This window comes from Leucoraja erinacea, chromosome 20 (genome assembly GCF_028641065.1).
Source record: "Leucoraja erinacea ecotype New England chromosome 20, Leri_hhj_1, whole genome shotgun sequence".
Lineage (NCBI taxonomy): Eukaryota > Metazoa > Chordata > Chondrichthyes > Rajiformes > Rajidae > Leucoraja > Leucoraja erinaceus.
In genome coordinates this window covers 588,702-611,064 of record NC_073396.1, presented here as the reverse complement: position 1 = coordinate 611,064, position 22,363 = coordinate 588,702, and the positions used below count along the sequence as shown (strand labels likewise).

The 22,363-nt window shown below is 39.2% G+C and overlaps 1 protein-coding gene across 1 annotated transcript in view; it reads right to left on the bottom strand.

Annotated features, from left to right (window-relative positions):
• Positions 1–1,650: 1,650 nt before the first annotated feature.
• LOC129706606 (centriolar coiled-coil protein of 110 kDa-like) overlaps positions 1,651–22,363 on the bottom strand; it is a 25,221-nt gene continuing 4,508 nt past the window's right edge. The window contains 14 exon segments of the mRNA XM_055650952.1: positions 1,651–2,479; positions 5,118–5,177; positions 5,259–5,327; positions 5,518–5,597; positions 6,620–6,748; positions 6,830–6,931; positions 7,160–7,276; positions 8,434–8,555; positions 10,689–10,848; positions 12,312–12,439; positions 13,819–15,451; positions 20,724–20,747; positions 20,750–20,854; positions 21,739–21,907. Of these exon segments, the coding sequence (XP_055506927.1) occupies positions 2,404–2,479; positions 5,118–5,177; positions 5,259–5,327; positions 5,518–5,597; positions 6,620–6,748; positions 6,830–6,931; positions 7,160–7,276; positions 8,434–8,555; positions 10,689–10,848; positions 12,312–12,439; positions 13,819–15,451; positions 20,724–20,747; positions 20,750–20,854; positions 21,739–21,879 (2,946 nt within the window). The 5' untranslated portion in view covers positions 21,880–21,907 and the 3' untranslated portion in view covers positions 1,651–2,403.

The window sequence follows — 22,363 nt, the reverse complement described above, 5'->3', positions numbered from 1 at the left end:
CCCGCAGCGGTGCCCCTCCATACTGCCCCGCTGCCTCCATACTGCCCCGCAGCGTTTGCCCCTCACATCACACTTCCTCAATGTTTGGGTCTCCTTGCTCACCCAGCCCTTTCAAATGTCAGCCTCACTAGAACATTCCCCCAGCTTTCTGTTGTCTGCAATTTTGCTGTGATTTTGACAGCCGAAATTAGATCCTGAATAAGCAAAAATAATGTTTGCAATTTGCCTCCATTTTTCTTCGGAACTACACATGTGTTAAACAATGAATTACCTAAATAAAGTAATTTTAATCATATCATGGGTGCTAAGCTATTGACCCCTTATCATGGGGATGGGGACGTGTCTGGTAAAAGCAGAGTGACGGCTGGGATAAGCTACACCAAGGTTATCTGGTCACTCAGTGAATTGGAGCAGTTAGAGGGCGAGAACACAGACACAGTGAAAAAATCTGCCACTGCTGGAAGAGTGGAATGATACAAGGAATTTAACGAGGCATCAGGAACCTTCTCAGCACCAACGTAAAGCCAACACCCAATCTGCAAGATTTTCAGAATCAGATTTGGCATCTTGATTCATAATAGCAATCCATCTGATACCCGTCAAATGGAAATGCCATGGGCTGAAGATTCACAAAGAACATCAAGCCGTACATTCCATATGTATTCTCCAGAAAGATTCATGTTGGGTTTACAGAATGAGAATCCCTCACTCGTTGTGGCCATCTTGACACAGGCATGGGTCTGCTAGCAATTTTCCAACCACTGCCAACAGGTACAGACCAAACAAAAGATCCTCTTTTCTGTATAGTATTCCGTTAAAATATAGCTTCCAAGCTGATCAAAAAGGCACAGCAGCGCCTTTACTTCCTTAGGAGGCTCAAGAAAGCCCACCTGTCCCCCCAGATCCTGACCAACTTTTACCGCTGTACCATAGAGAGTATCCTGACCACCTGCTTCACGGTATGGTACAGCAGCTGCACTGCTGCGGACAGGAAAGCACTACAACGGGTGGTGAAAACCGCGCAGCACATCATCGGTGCCCCGCTCCCTGCCATGGATGCCCTCCACCGAAAACGGTGTCTGAGACGGGCTGGGAAGATCATCAAAGACCCCTCACACCCCAACCATGGACTGTTTGCCCTCCTCCCATCAGGGAGGCGGTACAGGAGCCTCAGGTCACGTACCAGCAGGATGAGGAAAAGCTTCTATAACAACACAATCACACTGCTGAACTCGGAGTCCCGACGATAGATTTCTCTGGTCCCTCCGTCCCCCTTTGTTTAATCATTCTGTATTTCCTGATTATTCTGTATCTTCTCTCTTTCTATTTTTTTCTTGTTTTTTTTCTCTTTATGTACAACTACTACGGACTGACGCAAAACTGCATTTCGTTGTACTGATACTTGTATTTGTGCGATGACATTAAAGTTGAATTGAATTGAATTGAATTGAATTTTTACTGCCATCAAATGCAAGTCTAACAATTAACTTCCAAAATGACATTATCATAAAACCCATCAATTCTATATTCAAACATGTGCCTGCAAATGTTGGGAGCTTTTCTCTGAAGCTTTGTTTCTGTAAATGTTACCCGTGAACACCTGTGAACGGTGAGAGAAACCAATTAAATCAGCTGAATCTGAAGACCAAAAAGATTCAAATATCTCAGTATTTTATTACAAAGTAAAATACATCAATAATAATGTAAATAATATTCAAAGAGTTTATTTTGCAACATGCACAACATAAATACTTAATTGAAACGTTATAAAAATAAAATTATTGGCACAAACAATGTGATTTAAACATAAAAGGTTATTTATATAACCAAGAAAAATTAATTGGCATTGACTGGAAATGGCATCTGTTGAACTCAAGGCCTTTCAGTTATCAAGGGGAGAATTCATTACAATGCTTCAGAAAACAATGGCAAGATTTTCTCAAATGCATGCTTTGATAATTAAAGGTAAAGTTAGTAAGTTACAATAGAACATTTTGCAGAGCTTGGCTGAAAGTTAATACTTAAATGCAGCAATGCATTTCACAAGTCAATTCTTCTAGTAATTAGCTGCATTGTAAAACCAAAGAAAGATTCTACATTTAGTTTAGACAGTAGAGAAAACTCAATATTTGAGATATTATTTCCTGCAGTCCCTTTCCACCCAAATATATAAAATCAGTGCAAGAAACAACTAGAGCAATTAGCTGTTAACTGATGCACTTTGAAATCCTTGGAGTGCATGCTTTTTTCAGTTTGAGGTACGGAATTGTTAATATTTATGCAAAGATAATTTAGAAAGTTTGACACTTGCAAAATTTATTTCAATAGACTCTCGTTGTTTCATTTTGGTATTTTTTATTGACACGCTGATTTTTCTCAATGTCTGGCATCTCTGCACGCCTTTCATCCAAAGGAGTGTTGCTTCCTCAGTGAGTCGTAACGCTTGACTTTGTTTTCAGCGCTCTTCCTGGACATACTCCTTTATAAAATAATAATCACAAAAAACATTTTGAATTAACAAGCCAAATCCTGCATTTTAAGTTAAATTACAGAGAAACAATAACTCTTTGAAGGTTTAAGACAAGCTGGATTCTGCGATAATGCATGCCAATCAGCAGATGGCACAATTAAAGGCTACATGAGAGATCATTAACATATAACTAACAAGAGCATTGAAATGTAAAACTACCAATCAAAATCAATCAAAATAATTGCAATCTAGCAAAACCTAAAATAATATTTTATAGATGTTGATTGCTGATCTACAGGAGAGAAAATAAGTGAGTTAAAAGTTGCAGAGCAGGGGGCTAAAGAGCTGGCTGGAGAGATGGTGCTGGGTGTGGGGGCGATGGACAGGACTAGAGGTACTGAGGGAGGGTGTGTTTTGCAAGTCACCTGATCAATAGGCTAATGGGGGCAGTAAGAGAGACAGAAAATGAACAAACTGTGAGAGAAGCGAGGGGGAGGATACACTAGGAACACAGACAATTTGATCACCCCGCGTGTGCCCGTACTGATTGAGACAGACCTAATGCAGATGCTTGGAATGGTCGTGTTAGTAAAGCATGCGTAGTGTGATGTAGGATTGATTCACAGGTTGAGTGACAGTTACATTCTCTCACTAATAGTTCCAATCTTTCTCCCGCCTACACTCCATTCACAACCATCCCTATTTTATTGACATAAGTATTTCAGCCTTTCCACAATTATTCCTAATTTCTAAGCTTTCAACACAAAAAGTTCTTCACTAATCCCACAAGATCAATGTCAAAATATACAGGGACTTTATCATGTTCTGATAAAGAGCTTCAATTTTAAAAGCCTACCCTGAAGAGAGCACAACTCAATTCTCCGTAAATGTTCAAAACTGGGGAACATTTTTCTACTTGTCTCTCTCAATTACAATTAGAATGCATACCTTGGTTTCTTTCCGAATGTGGCAAAAATATTAAAGTACAATTTTATTATGATAATTAAAATACATTTTCATTATGATTGGATATTAGTTAACAAGATTCTGCAGAATCTATATTAGCAATGCTATACCTAATGTGAGGAAAGGTTCAGAGAGTTAGCTTGCTTATCCCCAGAAAACAATTCATAACTGCAGCCACATGGTAATTCTATTTGCAATTATGGACCTTAATATTTTTGGTTAAATACCGAAATATTCATGCAGAAAGTCCAAAAATGCATTGAAAAATTGTCATATACAAAGGAAATGTTAACAGGATTAACATGCAAATTCTTGAAAAGTAATTATTTCAAGGTGGAACTATTTTTAAAGGAAATCACCATTTGTAATTCCTTAGAGCCAGACGTGGAATGGAAAAAGATAAGAAAAAACAAAAGTGATAAACTTGTGCTATGGATAGTTGCAATAAAAAACAGGCAGGTTCCCACATAAAGACACCTTAGACAATCCACTTGCAGTATTCCATAACATTTATTTGTTAACGAAATGCAAATTTTCAAAGCAGACAAGTGACAAAGTGTAGGAAATGTGCAAGCAGCAAAATGCAAATAAATACACGAAAGTCAGCTTGAATGTAGCAATTACTGCAAAAGGGTGATAACAGAAATGGCTAGAATGTTGTCAAATGCACAACACACCTGGGACATCCTAGTTTCCTAGGATATCTGCTCTCTTTTACATTCAACCCCCTTTTTACAAGTGTGGACTCTGATCAAATAAAGAAATATATGAGCAGATAGTATAAATGCACCTCAACCTTTACAAAGAGCTAGAATGGATGTCAATGAAGTTATCACTCCATTTTACCATTACATAACATTCTTGGGAGTAATAATCAACTTGGAGCAGATAGAAACATACAAACATAGAGAATAGGTGCAGGAGGAGTCCATTCAATATGATCATGGCTGATCATCCAGAATCAGTACCTTGTTCCTGCTTTCTCTCCATATCCCATGATTCCGTGAGCCCTCAGAGCTATATCTAACATATTCTAATTCCACAGATTCACAACTCTCTGGGTGAAGATGCTGCTAAATAATTATTAGAAGAACCAAAGGGATCTAGAAATTCTGGCAGTTAATTGCAACTTTTTCACAACATGGCAGTGCAGCTTTATTAAAAACTACTGACCTTTCAATAAATGCTTTAGAGTATAAACCTTAATGGCAACATGCAAAGTACAGAACGGAGAGTGCTGGCACATTATGTTCCTTGTTTTAGACTGGGCCACCAATGATGTCTAATGTGCGATGCAAGACATGTTTACATTGCTATCTGAAAGGTGCAATGAGCTACATTAGCCCTCTGTACTGAAGGAGTTGTGACAAATGAGTAAAGTTTGAAGTAATGACAAAGAAATTCAATGTTTTTGCACAAATAAGAATGTTCAACAATTAACATTTAAATCCATTAATGATCAAGTTCCTGTACTAACTCGCTAAGCACCTAGAACAGATGGTTCGATGATCAGAGATGCTGCCTGTCCCACTGAGTTACTCCAGCATTTTGTGTTTATCTGCGGTTTAAACCAGCATCTGCAGTTCCTTCCTATACATCTAGAACACATGGTATTTGAATCAACTTTATTTCAGTGATGAAGAATAAAATGTGAACTAGCTGTAATGAGTCTGTCTCTTACCCTTGTCTGTGTAGTTGTCTTTGTACAGGGGCGTTCTGCCCTTGACTTGGTTGAAGAATCCTGGAAATAAGCAGCAAGACAAATGTGTGAATTTGGTTTACACAGCAAATAGAATTGCTAGTTATCTATCTTTCCTCTTACCTGGTTTCAGATGAAGTCTTTTGTTTTGTTTGTGACTTTTGTTTACTGGTTACTCCCATTTCAGCAGCCCTTGAAGACAAAACACAACTGATTATATTCTGGCAATCTCCAAATAAAGTCCTTGGTCTTTATCTTCCAATAGAGCATAGTAGGCAAAAATGGCACCATATTTTTCCATCAATCCTCACAAATCTAAATGGTTTACCCATTTATAATTATTTATTTATATGATTACTGGTTCTGCAAAACTGTCACTTACTTAATTTGCTTTTTCCTGTCTAAAGATTTCTGAGTTGCTACTGAAAGGGATATTCTTTCTTTAGGACACTTCCATTTCTCCTACAGATTAAAGGAGAAAAACAAATCAATGAATGAGGAAGACAAAAAGTAAAGTGAAGAGTACATATAAACCTTATTAATCATGTACAGGTGATTCATGTAATGACAGAGTCCCAAACATGCACATTGTTAAACTCTACTGCCGTTACCACTCCGTTTATACTCAAACTGTGATCCAAGACCCTCCAAATACAACATCCCTTATTCTACTTGCATTCTTTTCCCCCATTTCCCAATTTACATGACCCCATTCACACATTGGCTCTTGGTTCACCAAGCCTATGGATAAACTTCAACAATCTGCAGGAGAAATTCAGCGGGTTGTGCAGCATCTGTGGGTGGATGATTGTCAATGCTTCAGGTTGAAACCCTGTGGTTGCTCGGCTCACTAGTTAGTGATTACAGATACTAGTTCCTCCACCAGACACTAGTATCTGTAATCATTTGTCTCCATTAAACATTCTCACACTTTCAAATCCTCAATTTTCTCATCCTTTCATCCTTCCACCACCCCCCCACCTCCACCACCTCCACCCCCCCCCCCCCCCCCCCCCCACCCCCCCACCCCCCCCCCCCCATCCACTAATCTCCTTCAACCTTAATGTACTTTGGCATATCTGCATTGATCCAATTCTGGCCTTTGATTCCCTTCAGTGAAGTACTGAATTTGGTCATTTCAGTACTTGTGGCTGGACCTTCAGGTTCCAGTGTTAATCACTGGACTTCCCTGTCAGCCGACCAGTCCAATCACTCCCATTCCCCTCACCTTATTCCATCTGAAACAGCAATTTATTTTCTCTCATGCCCACCAAATTCCCTTTGCAGATACTCATTAAGTCATTAAAGATTTTAATTAGGACCTGCTCGGGTAATTTTAACATCTTCCTTGCTTTTCCATCTCTAGTTTTAATTTGTTTAACAGGGCAAATGGATACCATGGAAATGATATGCTTGAAATGTTTTAAGTAATACTTTAACATACAAAAAAATAATGTGGATAAATGGATATTTCATTGACTCACAGAGAAAGTTACCATTTGTCGCAGTTGTTTTTCTTTGCGAATTTCACGATCTTGAGATAGGATCTGCATTCTCTCATTCGAAGTTAATACAAAGAAGACGTCATGTATATCGTAAAGTGCAGCTCGCAACTGAAAAAAACATCAAAAGTTAAGCAATTTGTTTGTTACACCAGTTTATTCCACTCATGTGTTACCAATGTTGTTAAATACCTGAGCAACAACTCTTTCCTGCAGAGAAACATCTTGTGATGAAGTGGCACCTCTTCTCAAGGATGCTTCTGGCTGGAAGCTATTGATGAACTCCATGGTATCCTTCAACAAATTAACATTTACAAAGCGTTTAAATCATCGGTAGTCACAAAGGTTGATGTTTAAACGAGAAACTGTTCTAGTTTAATTCCAACTGCATTAAAGTTTAATTCCAACTGTATTTGATAATTTCAAAATGGATCAAACCTTACATTTTAAATCAACCAATAATTTAGTTGAATATGGTTTCTTATTTGCAATCCAAAGATTGTGCACATTTTAATTGCTTACTTTGACAGTTTGCTGAAGCTGTTTTAGTTTCACTGTCTTCATCAGTCTGCGAGTTAAAAATCCTTTTGCCAGAGCTGTAATCTTATGAAATTTTTGTTGGATTTCTGGTGTATTCATCTGCAAGACAGTTATTTCATATCAATGGCATTACATTTCTACTCCGGTAAATTTCTCAAATTTATCTTTTCTATTTGCTCAAAATGATAGCCACATACAAGCTCTTTCTCACACACACACGCACACCTATAGATATGTTGACCAAAAGCCACCGCCAGCAATGAGAAATAGTGAATATTAGATGGTCATGCCCAGTTAGTACAAATTGTTATGCACATACAAAGTTCCATATTAAGCTCCATAAATATAAAGTATACATTTTGGACTGGTGCACAGAGACCAAAATATTTTTGAAGGCATTGACAAATTGATAAAAGTTGAAACTTAACACCAAGCTCAGGTCATAGCCTCAGAATTAAAGGACATTCTTTTAGGAAGGAGATGAGGAGAATTTTCTTTAGTCGGAGGGTGGTGAATCTGTGGAATATTTTGCCACAGAAGACTGTGGAGGCCAAATCAGTGGATATTTTTAAGGCCGAGATAGATTTGTGATTAGTATAGGTGTTACAGGGAGAAGGCAGGAGAATGGAATTAGGAGAGATCAGCCATTCAATCAGCCATGATTGAATGGCGGAGTATAAGTGATGGGCCGAATGGCCTAATTCTACACCCATCACTTAAAACGCAGCAGGTTTGGATATTTTGGATTGATCACAGTGGAGAAATGAGGTCCAGTTATAAATTGAATCTCACTCCAGTTTTGGACTAATTTAAATTCAAAGCCGGCACACTTGGTTTTCCAAGGCTAAGTGGAGGCAGGAGTTGGTAAATCCACCAAGCTTTTCCCAAGTGTCCGAGAGTCAGGAGCAAGGATACTGTCCCCTTCTCCCAAAGCACCAGCTCTTGTGCTTCATGCATTTCAGTCTCATTGTAAGCCTTATAACCTTCAAAGGAAATTTAGTGCTAAATAAATTAGGCACAACAGTTAATATCTGCAAGTGAAAACCTACACATTAGTCACTTTATTGATACACTGATTTTTATGGATAGGAAAGGTTTTGCGTACATCAAAACTGCTTTAAATGGATGTGACCCAATTATAAATGAAAGGCACTCCATTACGAAGGAAGACTTGATCAGCTTACTGACCCTCTCACTATATTTCCAAACTTCTAGAAATCCAAGTGGGCAGCAGTGATCCCGTCCTTTCCTCTTACCTGTGAGCGTCTGGTCCTCAGCCTGCTAATGAAACCGGATGACTGCACTTCCTGGACTCCATCATCCTGAACTGCCCATCGACTGAACGATGACTCGGGGCTTATTGACTGGCTGGTGAGCACTGGAAAAAAAGGTTAGATATAATGTAATGTAAAATGTCAGGGAAAGGAAACGGTTTTCACATTTTAGCATAATTATGTATTTATAGAAGCTACTAATCAACTTTTCCTAAACTCACAGGGAAGTTTACAAAAATAGCACCTTTCATCTATTTGTACATTCAAGGATGAAATGCAGTAAATTTCACATTTCACAGAGCCCTGCCGTTTATGAATTATTTAAATACTACACACCACCATTTAGAGCGGTTATGTTTCCTGGAAAACCACCTGAATGCTGAATGCACAGATTTGAGAGACCAGGACTAAAAGGAAAGGAAAAACCAAAATCCTGAGGGTCAGGCTGCAACTCTGGAGAAAATGGATAGGTAAGTTATCAGGTCAGAAGCGTTCTTCAGACACGTCACCTACCCATTTTCCAGACTTGAAAATAAACATTTGCAGTTCCTTTTTATTACGAGGAACGAGGTTTCAAGGGCAAGGTAGTCATGAAGAAAGCAGGGGGTTCAAAGGGTATTTTATTGTCAGGTGTACCAATTAAGGTGCAGTAAAACTTGATTTACATAGTCATACTAAAAAAAGCAACAAGACACACAACAACATAAAAGTTAACATAAACATCCACCACAGCGGATTCCCCACATTCCTCACTGTGATGGAAGGCAATAAAATCTAATCTTCTTTCCTCTTTATTCTCCCGATTCAAAAGTGAAATTAGGAAAAGATATCTGTTCTGGTCAAGAAAAGGTGGGAAGTATGGTCGATTGTGCCAAGGAAATTGTGGGGCAGTGAGGTAGCTGATTAGATGGTTTTAATGGTGATGACAACTCAATATAATACAATACAATTTTATTTGTCATTTGAACCTCGTTAAGGTCCAAATGAAATGTTGTTTTTGCAGTCATATACAAAAAGAAAAAGACCCAAGACGCAACACAATTTACACAGACATCCATCACAGCGCATCTCCTCCTCGCTGTGATGGAAGGCAAAAAACGTATCTCTCCCCTGCACTCCCCTCTCCCCCCCCCCGATGTCAGAGTCAAAGCCCCCGGTGGGCGATGGTAATTGTCCCGCGGCCATTAAAGCCACGCCGGGTGATGCAAGGCCACGCTCCGGGTCTTGTTGTTGGGGCCCCCGGCGGGCGCTAGCAAAGTCCCGCAGCCATTCCAAGCGGGGCGGTGATGCAAGGCCCCGCTCCAGGTACTCTTCAACCCCGCAACTCGGGCGGGTGAAGTCGCCGTTGCGGAAGCCCCGAAAAGCGGTCTCCCAGCAGGGACCCGCGGGCTCCCGGTGTTCCTGTCTGCCAGACCTGTGGTTGGAGTCTCCGAAGCTCCAGCGGTCGGGTCACAGCAGCACGCCACCACCGCTCCACCCGCTCCAGACTCGGCCAGCTCCGCGATGGTGGGCAAGTCCGCAGCTCCGCGACTGGAGCTCCAGGTCGTTCCTGCTGGAGGCCGCTCCACGTTGCAGCCCCAACGACAACGGAGACCCAACAGAGAAAAGGTTGGGTCTCCCGTGCAGGGGAAAGATTTTAAAGTTTCCCCACACCCCCCCCCCCACACACACACACATACACACACATACACATACAAAACAAATAAAATAAAAACTACATTGAAACGAGACAGCAAATAAAAAAAGACAGACGGACTGCAGAGGCCGCTGTGACGCGAGTCGCCCCGCCCTCCTCGCACATCTTGATTGAGACGAGGGAATGTAGGGCTCTTGACTTAATATCTTATTCAAATGATCCAACATTCTCCCATTATTAAAGTGTAGTATCAATTGCACCACACTATATATTCAAGTCCTTGTGACTCACGGACAAAATGTTAGCAACCAAGTCAAGCTGAAATTTTAAAAAACGGCAATACTTACAATACAAATATATAGTCAACAATTTGACATCAATTTTTGTTTTAATGCAAGATAGTTCAAAAGTTTCAAATGAGGCAAGATACATAGTCATTTATGCTTAAAAATGTATCAGATATTTTGGTTTAAATTCATAAGACCCTTTAAAGTATTAAAGACTTACACAACTGCGTCAAGATTGATGCACCGTGGGAAACTAATGTGCTTGATTACATTTCCTGCGATGCACTGTTCTATGTCTCTTGAAAATTACTTACAAGAGTGACTGCCATCCACTCGATTGGTCAGGGAAGGCACAACATAGCTTCTATTTATTCTCTTCCAATCTAAAGAGGTTTCTTTACTTGAACAACTTTCCGACGAAACCCTCACAAAACTGGTTTGCTCTCTCAGTCGCCTTTCTTGTTCTTCTATTTCCTAAAGATGAAGAGAGTAAATCAATACAAAATAGCCTCTCTTTCTAAAACCCCAAATGAAGTAACTCTTAAGCTCTTCAGAAAGTATGGCCTGCTTTGTGAAAGCAGGCAGATAGGAGACCACACCTAAACAAACTATTACCAAACATTACAATGCTTCCTTGTCTTTCATCTATGAACTGAAGTTAAATTAGTGCACTCAAGGGATACCCACATCACTATTGACATGCCAATTATCATCAGCTGGTAAAGATTCTGTTACACATCTTGTCAAATGGAAGTCAGCAATTCCACAGGCTCACTGAAGATGACATGCAACAAGATGTCATCAGGAAGGACTGGCCAATGTAGCTAACGTTATTCAGCATGTTTCTGCAGCTAGTTTATGGGGGGGGGGGGGGGGGGGGCAAAAACACAGAACACTAACAGAACACCACAAGCGAATCAAAAAGCTTGACCCACTGTACACCAAATCATGGTTTTCAGATTTTAGGGCAAAAATAATGTTGAACCAGAACACTAACATAGAACACCACAAAAAAAGTCAAGCAGCAGCATCTATGGAGAACTGAAACATCTGATCGGAGGTTACAAACAGCATCGCGTTTTGTAACCTCAAACAGAACCTTTGCCTCCACAGATCTGCTTGACCCACTAAGATCTTCCAGCATTTTTTGTTCTAGATTCCAGCATCTGCAATTTATTTTGTCTTCAGATTTTAGGCAGTTTATTAACAGGAAAAAGGGAAGAATTATAATGTTATGAACCAAAGACATGGGGGGATGGGAGACTTGGTTTATACTCTCTACTTTTTGTAATTTAGGAGATTAGGGGGACTCGAGGGGATGTTGCTTATAGAAACTTACAAAGGAGGGGAACCCCCGTTCTTAGTGAGGGGGGTGGACAGGCTAGATGCAGGAAGATTGTTCCCGATGTTGGGGAAGTCCAGGACAAGGGGTCACAGCTTAAGGATAAGGGGGAAATCCTTTAAAACCGAGATGAGGAGAACTTTTTTCACACAGAGAGTGGTGAATCTCTGGAACTCTCTGCCACAGAGGGTAGTTGAGGCCAGTTCATTGGCTATATTTAAGAGGGAGTTAGATGTGGCCCTTGTGGCCAAGGGGATCAGAGGGTATGGAGAGAAGGCAGGTTTCTATGATACCAAAACCAAAGATATGAGAATTTGGTTCGGGGGAAACAGCATGAATCACAAAGTGACAGTTACACAAAGAAGAACAAAAGTTAAAGTAGAGTGTGATTAAAGTAGGTCATGTATTATATCAACTATTTTCAACTGTCATGTTCTCTGTAATATCGTTTTCAGTTTTAGACATATATTTAAAGATTACAGAATGCAAACAGCAATTGCCAACATTTAACAATTGTTTTTGTAAAAATAATGTTATACGAATCAAACTGAAGGATAAATCTCAGTGAAATGAATGAGGTGCTCTCTCTCCCTACCATCCGCAGTTTCTCTTGCTCTTTCTCTTGTTCAGCTATGAGCATAGACAGTTGCAAGGTATGTTGTTCCTCCAGTTGCCTCCGCATTTCTACCAATGCCAACATCTGTTTTGTGATAAGATCTTCATCTGTAAGATTAATAATAGGTATCAAGGGAAAAAAAAAATCAAAGAGCGCGTCTCAGTTTTCAATGTAATAAAAAGATTGCACATGAAGGTAAACTTCAGCCAGGCAGAGTGACACATTTAAACAGTCCACCTCCTGGTCATCATGTGCGGTCATCTTGCCCCAAGTGACACACTCATTTTATGCACAGAATTTGCCTGAGCATCAGCTCCACTCCAGAACCAAGAGTATCTGAACTGCATCAGAGCTAGATGTTCACACAAACTGAACACATCCCATGTCTGCACACTACCATATCTAGTTGTGAATGCTTACACGTGGATCTGAAAATTGAACATAACACAAGCTTCATTGACTAATTACATGCAGAACTATAACTAGAATTTTGGACATTGTGCATTTAAAAGGACATATAAATCCCTCTGCTCTTGTGTTCTGCATTCTCTCCCCATTTAGATAACTTTTTTCTTTCTTTCAGAATGGGAAGTCAAATCTTCTCACGTTATAAACCATTCGCCAGATGTATGTTCATTCGATCTATAATTGCTGCATAGCTAACATTCTCTTTACAACTGGTCCGTGATTTCCCTTTGACCAACCCTCGTTGACTTTGTCTGGTTATCCAGCAGTTTTCCAAGTGACCTGCTACAGCAGCTTCAATATAACTTTAGCGTCAACTGATGTTACGCTAACTGTTCTACAATTGCTAACTTTGTCTCTCTCTTTTTCAAATGGAACTCTTGCTTAATGTATATTAAATAATTACATTAGGTAATGTATTAACTATTTTGTTTGTTATTTCTAGGACCCTAGGATAAATGTAACGGGACTCATGGTCTGAGCTCTGGACAGTTCACAACTCCACCAATTATACCTCAGCAGCACAAACCCTGGCAACTATTACACAACCCCCCACCTTCCCTTCCCCAAGCAATCCTTCCAGTTCCTTTCACTCTCTCGTCAGCATCCTCATTAATCATGTTTACCACAAATTAATTACAGTTTAATCATTGTACAGAACCAAAATATTTACTCTGAATTATAGACAGAATTAGAACTTTTTTTAAGTAACATTTCAAAAGTTGGAAAAATGCTTATAAAATCAAAAATTTGTTCAGCAGAAATCTTCACTTAATAAATGGTTACACATGTGCCTGAATTACCTTAACTATCATATAGAACCAGTGGATCCAACATCCTCATTACATTATAGAAAATTATCAAATGGCAAACTAAATTAAGAGCTATTATGCAATTAGTACTTCTGTACTGGACCTCAGAGCATCGTCACACCGAGAACATCATCAGGCATCCAGTATTGCTTACAGAGGATGATTTAACATTACTTATCTCCATGGATAGGAGGAAGAAATGTCCTTACCTCCTGTCTTAATATGGCTATTTAAGGGCACTTCATTTTCACTCCTGATTATAGGAACTCTTTGATGCCTTTCTTGAATCCACCTGCTCATCTCCTGAACAAATGAGGCTGTAGTTTTAATAGTCGACTGTTTGTTTTCTTTGGTATTTAGAATACCCAGATCTAACTTGCGTTTGGCTTTAATTTCCATGTTGCTTTGTGAACACTTTTCACGTTCGGGAGGTGCCAGCAAGAAATCAGCTTGTTGCTTTATGCGTTGAGCTTGCAACAGCACTGGAGATGGATGAATGACATCATACGATTTGTTCAGCACAGTAGGTTCAATCAGGCTGCTGGTCTTTTGGTCACTGACATCAAGTTCAAGTGGGGTTTCTAATAGCTGGCATATGTCTTGTTTACTTGTAAGCAATGGAGAAGCCCGTTCCAAATCACATGAATCTTTGTGAATCAAGCTCCTTATTGGCATCTGAACTTCAGTATCAACGATGGTTCCAATCAAGTTTACTTCAGGTTTTCCACAAAGTTCAGAGATGGTAAATGGTGAATTATTTTTTGACATTATATCATTTATCTTTCCCAAAGACGATGAAAGATCTTGCAGTTTCCCAGCATGTTTTTCAATTTTTTCTTGATTGATAATTACTGAAAGCTCATTTGGAATAGCTCTCCGTACATCAAGACTATCAATGTTTATTTGATATGTGTTCGTCCCAGGTACGCCACTAAATTTGTCTTTTGGGCTAAGTTCATATGCATTCACTGGGTTATTAATAACAATATTGGTTGTGGTTCTGGGGTATCTTTGGTGTATTTTGGGACTTCGACTTGGTTCAGGATTGGGCAGTTTAGCATAGGATCCTGTTAGACTTTTAAGCAAACTATTTTCATATTCAGATGCTGATCTGTTTATCCAATCATCATCTGACTCAGATTCTTTAGATGAGCCATTTATTGACTTTGCTGCAAAGTCTAAATTTGGAGTACATAAAACTGAAGTGGATACGTTAAGTGCTATTTTATCATGCAATTCAAAGCTTTCATTGATCACAGAAGCAACTTGTGATTGTAAAGATGACCTTGAACTGCATGAATTATCAACTATCACAGGACTAGAACTTTGACTTCTGTTAGAAACGTTGTTTCGTTCGTTTTGCCACTCATCAACTTTAACACCATCATTTTCTTTATCTGAATGGCTTTCATTTGTACCTTCCTTGGAAACAGTTTTCCCATTACGTCGGTTTTGTTCTCTCTCTATGTATTCCCTTGACTTTTTAAGCAAATTCTGGAGACTCATTGTGTAAGGATCAGGATATTCCTTTGCAGGTGGCAGTACATCAGTGTTTTTAGGGTTCACACATACTGAACTAGTATTAGCTTGGATGTTACCAGTTGATTTGGGCAGCTTGCTTATTTGAGAAGAAAAGCTACATCTTTCGTCAGAGTTTCCATTGGAAATCTTTTCCTTCAATTTCAACAGCGGTCTAGATAACAGAATAAGGTCCTCGGAGTTTTCAGTACATGTTGGCGAAAGCGAAGAACGGTTAGAATGTTGTATTGTTGTGAACTCATTTACTGGAAGTTGTGTAATAGGATGTTTTGTACATTCAGTAGTACTTGGCACTTTACATACCTTGAAAAGAAAATGTTTTTTTTTTAACATCAGGGCAAGTACAAGTACTGCACAGTTTACCTCTCTTCACTATTGAAAACATTTTCAGTTGTACCAATACATTGAACATTTTATAATGTTCAATGTATATATGATGACGAATAGGAATTGAAAATTTGCTTTTTAAAATAAAAACAAAGTCCTAGCCTTTAAAAAAATTCCACTATCTTAAACTATATTAAAAGCATCAACTCCATGAGATATTCAGGAACTGCAGGAGGTCCATTAGAAGTGAAGCATAACACTTAAATGTTTGTTGGTAACCAAATAGTGTTGTAACCTGACAAAATCCCATGATGTTGTGTTTGCTTTTGGTATCCATGTGCACAGTTGTAAACACAAGACAAAGCATCCAGCGGGGCTGCAATATGTATGTCTTTCTGCAAGCTTCCATCATTACAGTTTGAGTCACTATCTTGGCTACAAGTTAAGTTAAAACCAAATGACACATTTGTGATAAAAATAAAATCTCTGGTAATATGTCTGTGGTCATGGCTACAGCTTATTTGATTTCCTGAACCTGCTGCACTTGTGATTTTGGACACAAAAAGCTGGAGTAACTCAGTGGGACAGGCAGCACCTCTGGAGAGAAGGAATGGGTGACGTTAAGGGTCGAGACCCTTCTTCAGTTTGAAGAAAAGTCACCCATTCCTTTTCTCCAGAGATGCTGCCTGTCCCGCTGAGTTACTCCAGCTTTGTGTCTATCTTCGGTTTAAACCAGCATCTGTATTTCCTTCTTACGCACTTGTGATTTTTATTTTTTATTTTTATAAATTGTATTAGATCTATCTCTGCCTTAAAATTATCCATTGACAGCCTCCACAGCCTTCTGTATTCACAACTGGTGCTAAATGAAAGAGATTTGGAACAGCTTTAGCAGCTCAAAAGTTGGGCATCCATGAGCTTTTGGTTTAAATTCAATGTTGGATACGGCCATTGTTGGCAAAGCCTTGCTTATGCTCCTCCTCTCATTGCCAGGGAGAAGGTGGTGGTAAAAGCCACCACACAATGCCGCTTGGTGTGAGGTTCCAGGATTTGCCGACAATGAACGACATCACCAATAGGAACCTCAAGATACACTGCCCTCCATAATGTTTGGGACAAAGACCCATCATTTATTTATTTGACTGTACTCCACAATTTGAGATTTGTAATAGAAAAAAATATCACATGTGGTTAAAGTGCACATTGTCAGATTTTAATAAAGGCCATTTTTATACATTTTGGTTTCACCATGTAGAAATTACAGCAGTGTTTCTACATAGTCCCCCCATTTCAGGGTGCCATAATGTTTGGCACACAGCAATGTCATGTAAAGGAATGTATTCATCATCATGGACATCATCAGTTGCTGGGTGTCTTCTCTGGTGATGCTCTGCCAGGCTAGTCCCCTTTAATTTTCTCTTCAGCATACAAAATGCATGCTCAATTGGGTTCAGATTGGGTGATTGACTTAGAATTGGTCATTTTTTAGCTTTGAAAAACTCCTTTGTTGCTTTAACAGTATGTTTGGGATCATTGTCTTGCTGTAGAATGAACCGCCAGTCAATGAGTTTTGAACATTTGTTTGAACTTGAGCAGATAGGATGTGTCTCTACACTTCAGAATTCATTATGCTACCACCATCAGCAGTTGTATCATCAATGACGAAAAGTGAGCCAGTACCTTCAGCAGCCATACATGACCAGGCCATAACGCCCCCCACCACTGTGTTTCACACATGAGGTGGTATGCTTTGGATCTTGGGCAGTTCCTTCTCTCCTCAATACTTTGCTCTGGTCATCACTGATACAAGTTCATCTTTGTCTCATCTGTCCACAAGGCCTTTTCCCAGAACTGTGGTTGCTCTTTTAAGTACTTCTTGGCAAACTGTAACCTGGCCATCCTATTGTTGCAGCTAACCAGTGGTTTGCATCTTGCAGTGTAGCCTCTGTATTTCTGACCATGAAGTCTTCTGCGGACAGTGGTCATTGACAAATCCACACCTGACTCATGAAAAGTGTTTCTGATCTGTCGGACATGTGTTTGGGGATTTTGTTTTATTATGGAGAGAATTCTTCTGTCATCAGCTGTGGAGGTCTTCCTTGGCCTGCGATTACTAAGATCACCAGTGCTCTCTTTCTTCTTAATGATGTTCCAAACTGTTGATTTTGGTAAGCCTAAGGTTTGGCTGATGACTAACAGTTTTAATCTCGTTTCTCAGTCTCATAATGGCTTCTTTGACTTTCATTGGCACAACTTTGGTCCTCATGTTGATAAACAGCAATAAAAGTTTCCAAAGGTGATTGGAGGAAAGACTAGGTGCTGAGAGCTCTCTTATACCTGCTCTCTTATACCTGCTGTGTTCGTGATATTTATTTAGTTGTTTATCTTTATTATTTTACCGTGTATGTATCGTTAGCTTTTAGAAATGTTTGAATGCTGCACTGACTGGCTGACATTTTAAATTTCGTTGTACATGGTCCATGTTACAATGACAATAAAGAAACTATTCTATTCTATTCTATTAAGGAGGCATTTAAACACTCCTGAGCAATTACTAACACCTGTGAAGCCATGTGTCCCAAACATTATGGTGCCCTGAAATAGGGGGAGTATGTATAAACACAGCTGTAATTTCTACATGGTGAAACCAAAATGTGTAAAAATGGCCTTTATTAAAATCTGACAATGTGCACTTTAACCACATGTGATGTTTTCTATTACAAATCTCAAATTGTGGAGTACAGTGTCAAATAAATAAATGATGAGTCTTTGACCCAAACATTATGGAGGGCACTGTATGCCTTTTTATCCATCTACATGAATCCAGTTTGCCTACATTCGCTCCTGGAACATATAGTGCAAATTACCTGCACTGTACTCAAGTAACATGCACGCTATTTTCAGTTTCCAACACAATACAAATCTAATTGCAGCCTTTATTTCAAAGCCCAACTCCAAAAGCAAAGTGACAATGATTACTATTGAAATCAATATGAGTGAATGAAGTAGTAAAACGTGCAAAATACGAGTGGAGGAAATGGAGATCGGAGGAAAATACTTCAATGGCCAGTGACATATTAGGCATGAAGAAACCGTTTGATGAATGATCTTCCACCCATCATGAACGGATTGATGCTTGGCACATTGACCAGCTTCACTAACAATTCTTCAGACATTGATTTACTAATAATTGTCCATGCGATAAAAACTGGACAAGGAGCTGGGATTGATTAAATGTAAGTATCATTTAAGCCATGCAAGTACTTCTCAGACAACACCCACAACAAAGCAATCTATACAATGATCTGCCATAATCAACACCACAACGTTTGTTCTTATTTCCCAGCATCTCACCGGGAAGGACACTATTACACGATTGAATACGTTCCAACGTCTGGACAAGTGTCACCCCAAAACATAAGCTTCTTGATACAATCGAGAATAAGGAATCAAGGGATATCGGGGAAAAACAGGAACGGGGCATTGATTTAAGATCAGGGACTCACAACCGTTTTTGTTCCTTTTACCTCAGGAAACTTTAATAGCACATAACAATGTTATTTCACTTATTTATGAACAACTAATGATGAACAGATACCGGTCGGTATACCAGAACCAATCACAGTCAGTCAATGAGAAAAAATATGTACATATCCAGAATCAACAAATTTACCCCCTGGGGAGGCAAAATTTACCCCAGGTTGGAAACCTTTGTTTTAGATGATCAGCCATTATCATATTGAATGGCGGTGCTGGCTCGAAGGGCCGAATGCACCTATTTTTCTATGTTTCTAGAATAAATAATCCCCTTGATTAGCACTTCATCCACGGACCCAAGGATTCACCTCTTCCATCATGGCCTGTGGAGTTACACTATCAATTTAACAATGTTTCTCCAATAGCAAGTCCACAATCTGTACTATGTTCAGAGGACATGTGAGTGAACATGATGATGGAAGAAGTCTTTGCACAAGTCTGGGGCCTCAGTTTTGCTACATAACAGGGAACTTGCATCAGACAACACTTAGAGCCTCAGGGGACAAGAGGACACGTCAAAGATCTATGTTTTAAGCAGCATTGTTATGTTGTAATACAATTGAGATTTTACAACCTGCATTTTATTCTGGTTTAATATTCAATTGCCATATCAATATTTCATATTCTTCAAGTAAAACTTAGAAATTTAAAAACTGCAGAAAATATCATCGTCCAAAAACACTCAAAAACAGATTTAGTGGGATAAGATTCCAACAATCTGAGTTGCAGATTTAAAAAAAAAGTAATATTGATAATAAAATGCATAAGGCTCAGTTAATTTATTCACTGGTGCAAATTATCATCCTCAGCACCAATTTAGTCTGCTATCCTGTGGTCCCTACACATTTTGTAATGACACACGACGTAACATTATTGCACTGGAAGAACAGGTTCAATACCAAGCATCAACCAACTCTTTTCAAACAAATCAACAAATCCAGTCAAATTATGTCCACTATGAAATAAGTGATCAGATCACCTACATTGCTTAATAATTAAAAGAAAAGACTAAGACACCAGAACTCAAAAAACACACCATCTTTTGAATCCAAAAGAATTGAGAGCAACACCTTATTGAAAGAGCCAGCAAGTTTCCCCAGCACTACGTTGCATTGAAGTTTCCATGATGCGAACAAGAGTGGTTTGAACCCACGACTCGGTGGGCTTCACTCATTCAGCAGTTATTACCACATTGTTCACGAATGATGCAAAACATTTACTTGTAGAGAAAATGCTAACAATAAGTCAGAATTCCCACAGCCAATTAGTTTGAAATTATATGTGTAAGAAAGAACTGCAGATGCTGGTTTAAATTGAAGGTAGACATAAAATGCTGGAGTAAATCAGCGTCTGAGTAAGGCAGCATCTCTGTAGGGGTGGAAGATTGCAACCTTCACGTGGTTCGCCTTGTTTCGACGAATGCAATCAACCCGGCATGCACAATCAAATAAGATCAAATAGAACAAGTTGTCCCACAACTTTAGGCTGTGCAAGCCAAACGCAAGAAGAAGAAGAATCATCTCTGAGAGAGGAATTGACCTAACCCGAAATATCACCCATTCCTTCTTTCCAGAGATGCTGCCACTGAGTTACTCCAGCATATTGTGTCTACCTTAGTTTGGAATGAAATCTACACAACCTCCTGATTTAGAGCTGGCATTTTAAATTCAATTTAAAATTCATTGTCAGAAACAGAAGCAAAATAACCAACCTGTACGTTTTCAATAATTTCTTCCCCACACGGGTAAGCAAGGCACTTTTTCTTGCTTTGTACCGACCAACCTCCAATTCCACAGCTTTCTGTCTGTATTGCTGCATCTCCAGTTTTCTTTCAGTATTCATCTAGAAAAACAACACTAGCTTAATGCAACCGGGCATTTTACAAGCAGTTTGCAGCAGAGCTGTACCTCACTAAAACAATACACTTTCAAATGTCCAGGCTTACCAAATCTGAAAACATACAGGCAGCTTGTATTGTGATAACAACGTTTTCGGTCCGTTTGTTGGGTGATGAGTAACTTGAAGCCGCAGCAAGGTGATCAATTAACCAGCTTAACCTCAACAGCCAATGAGTCCCTCAAAAGCTTATGATTAACTATTGTGCCAAAGGCATTTACATGTTTAAAGACGCCCCATTCATGCTTACAAAGTGCTCGGACAAATAAATACAACACATTAGACATCATGTGATATTTAGGATTTGTAAGCATTTTATCCACCGCAGTACACAAACGCAGCGGCACTTGTGTTTGGTCAAAATGCATTGGGTTAGAACATCCTGGATCTAATGTCAGACCTTTGGTGCCCAGCCTCACCAACCTGCTCTGGAAGCAGAGGGGCAGATGAGCCTTTACGCTAAATGTTTCCCTTGTACACAGAAATCCAACAGTATCCTTGCACTCCTTCAATGTCTATTAGGTATTCTTTAGCCATCACCAAACATGCATTCCTTCTCCCACCTTACAGCATTCCAATAGACCATTCCTTCTTAAACACTTTGGTCCACTCTTCAATCACCCATGATCAGCTGCCATACGAGTCACTAAACAAGTACACCTACCTCCTCCTCCTTCCTCCTTCCCATGCACAGAGCTTAGATTGAGCAATTAACTTCCTAGAGAACTCAAAATATAATCAGCACATGATTTGTTTTATATAACCTATGATATCTAATCTGTTTTGTGTCTCATTCCCCCCCACCCCCAAGGTGTAAAAATCGAATTTACCAGAGGAGAGAGTACAGCTACCCCATGGAAGCAGAGAACAGAGACGCTTTCTTGGCAAGCTGATGGTGGAACTTCATTTGTTACCATCTTAGACTGAATCATGACTAAATGCTTCTTACAGAACTCTTCATAATCTTCCATTGTTACCCACTAATTGTTTGTGCAACAGCTGTGAAGAGAAATACATTATAGGTTACAAAAATTCTAACCATCATCCAAATAATCCAGCAATACAACACTAATATACCACAGCTAGAATTAAGGAGACCTTATGCTAAAGGATAATTTACAAAAAGTAACTGCTTGTAAATAAAGATATATAATGTTACTATGAAAGTTGAAAATTTGAGATTTATATTTGAAAAAACTTTGCAAACAGAATAATGTATAAATATCCAAATTCTTCTTTGGTAAGATGGATTCTCACTTTATTGCTTTTGAATAATGTTTTAAAACTGAGGTTGCTGTCAGGCCGACAACAAAGCAACACTAAGTAAAACTTCAATTCTATATTTAAATTTAAATACTTACTATGCTACAAATTCTATGCTTAGTTTAGTTTATTTGTCCCATTTGCTCCTTGCCCAGCAGGTTATTTGTTACATCCCAATCTATTGGAACCATG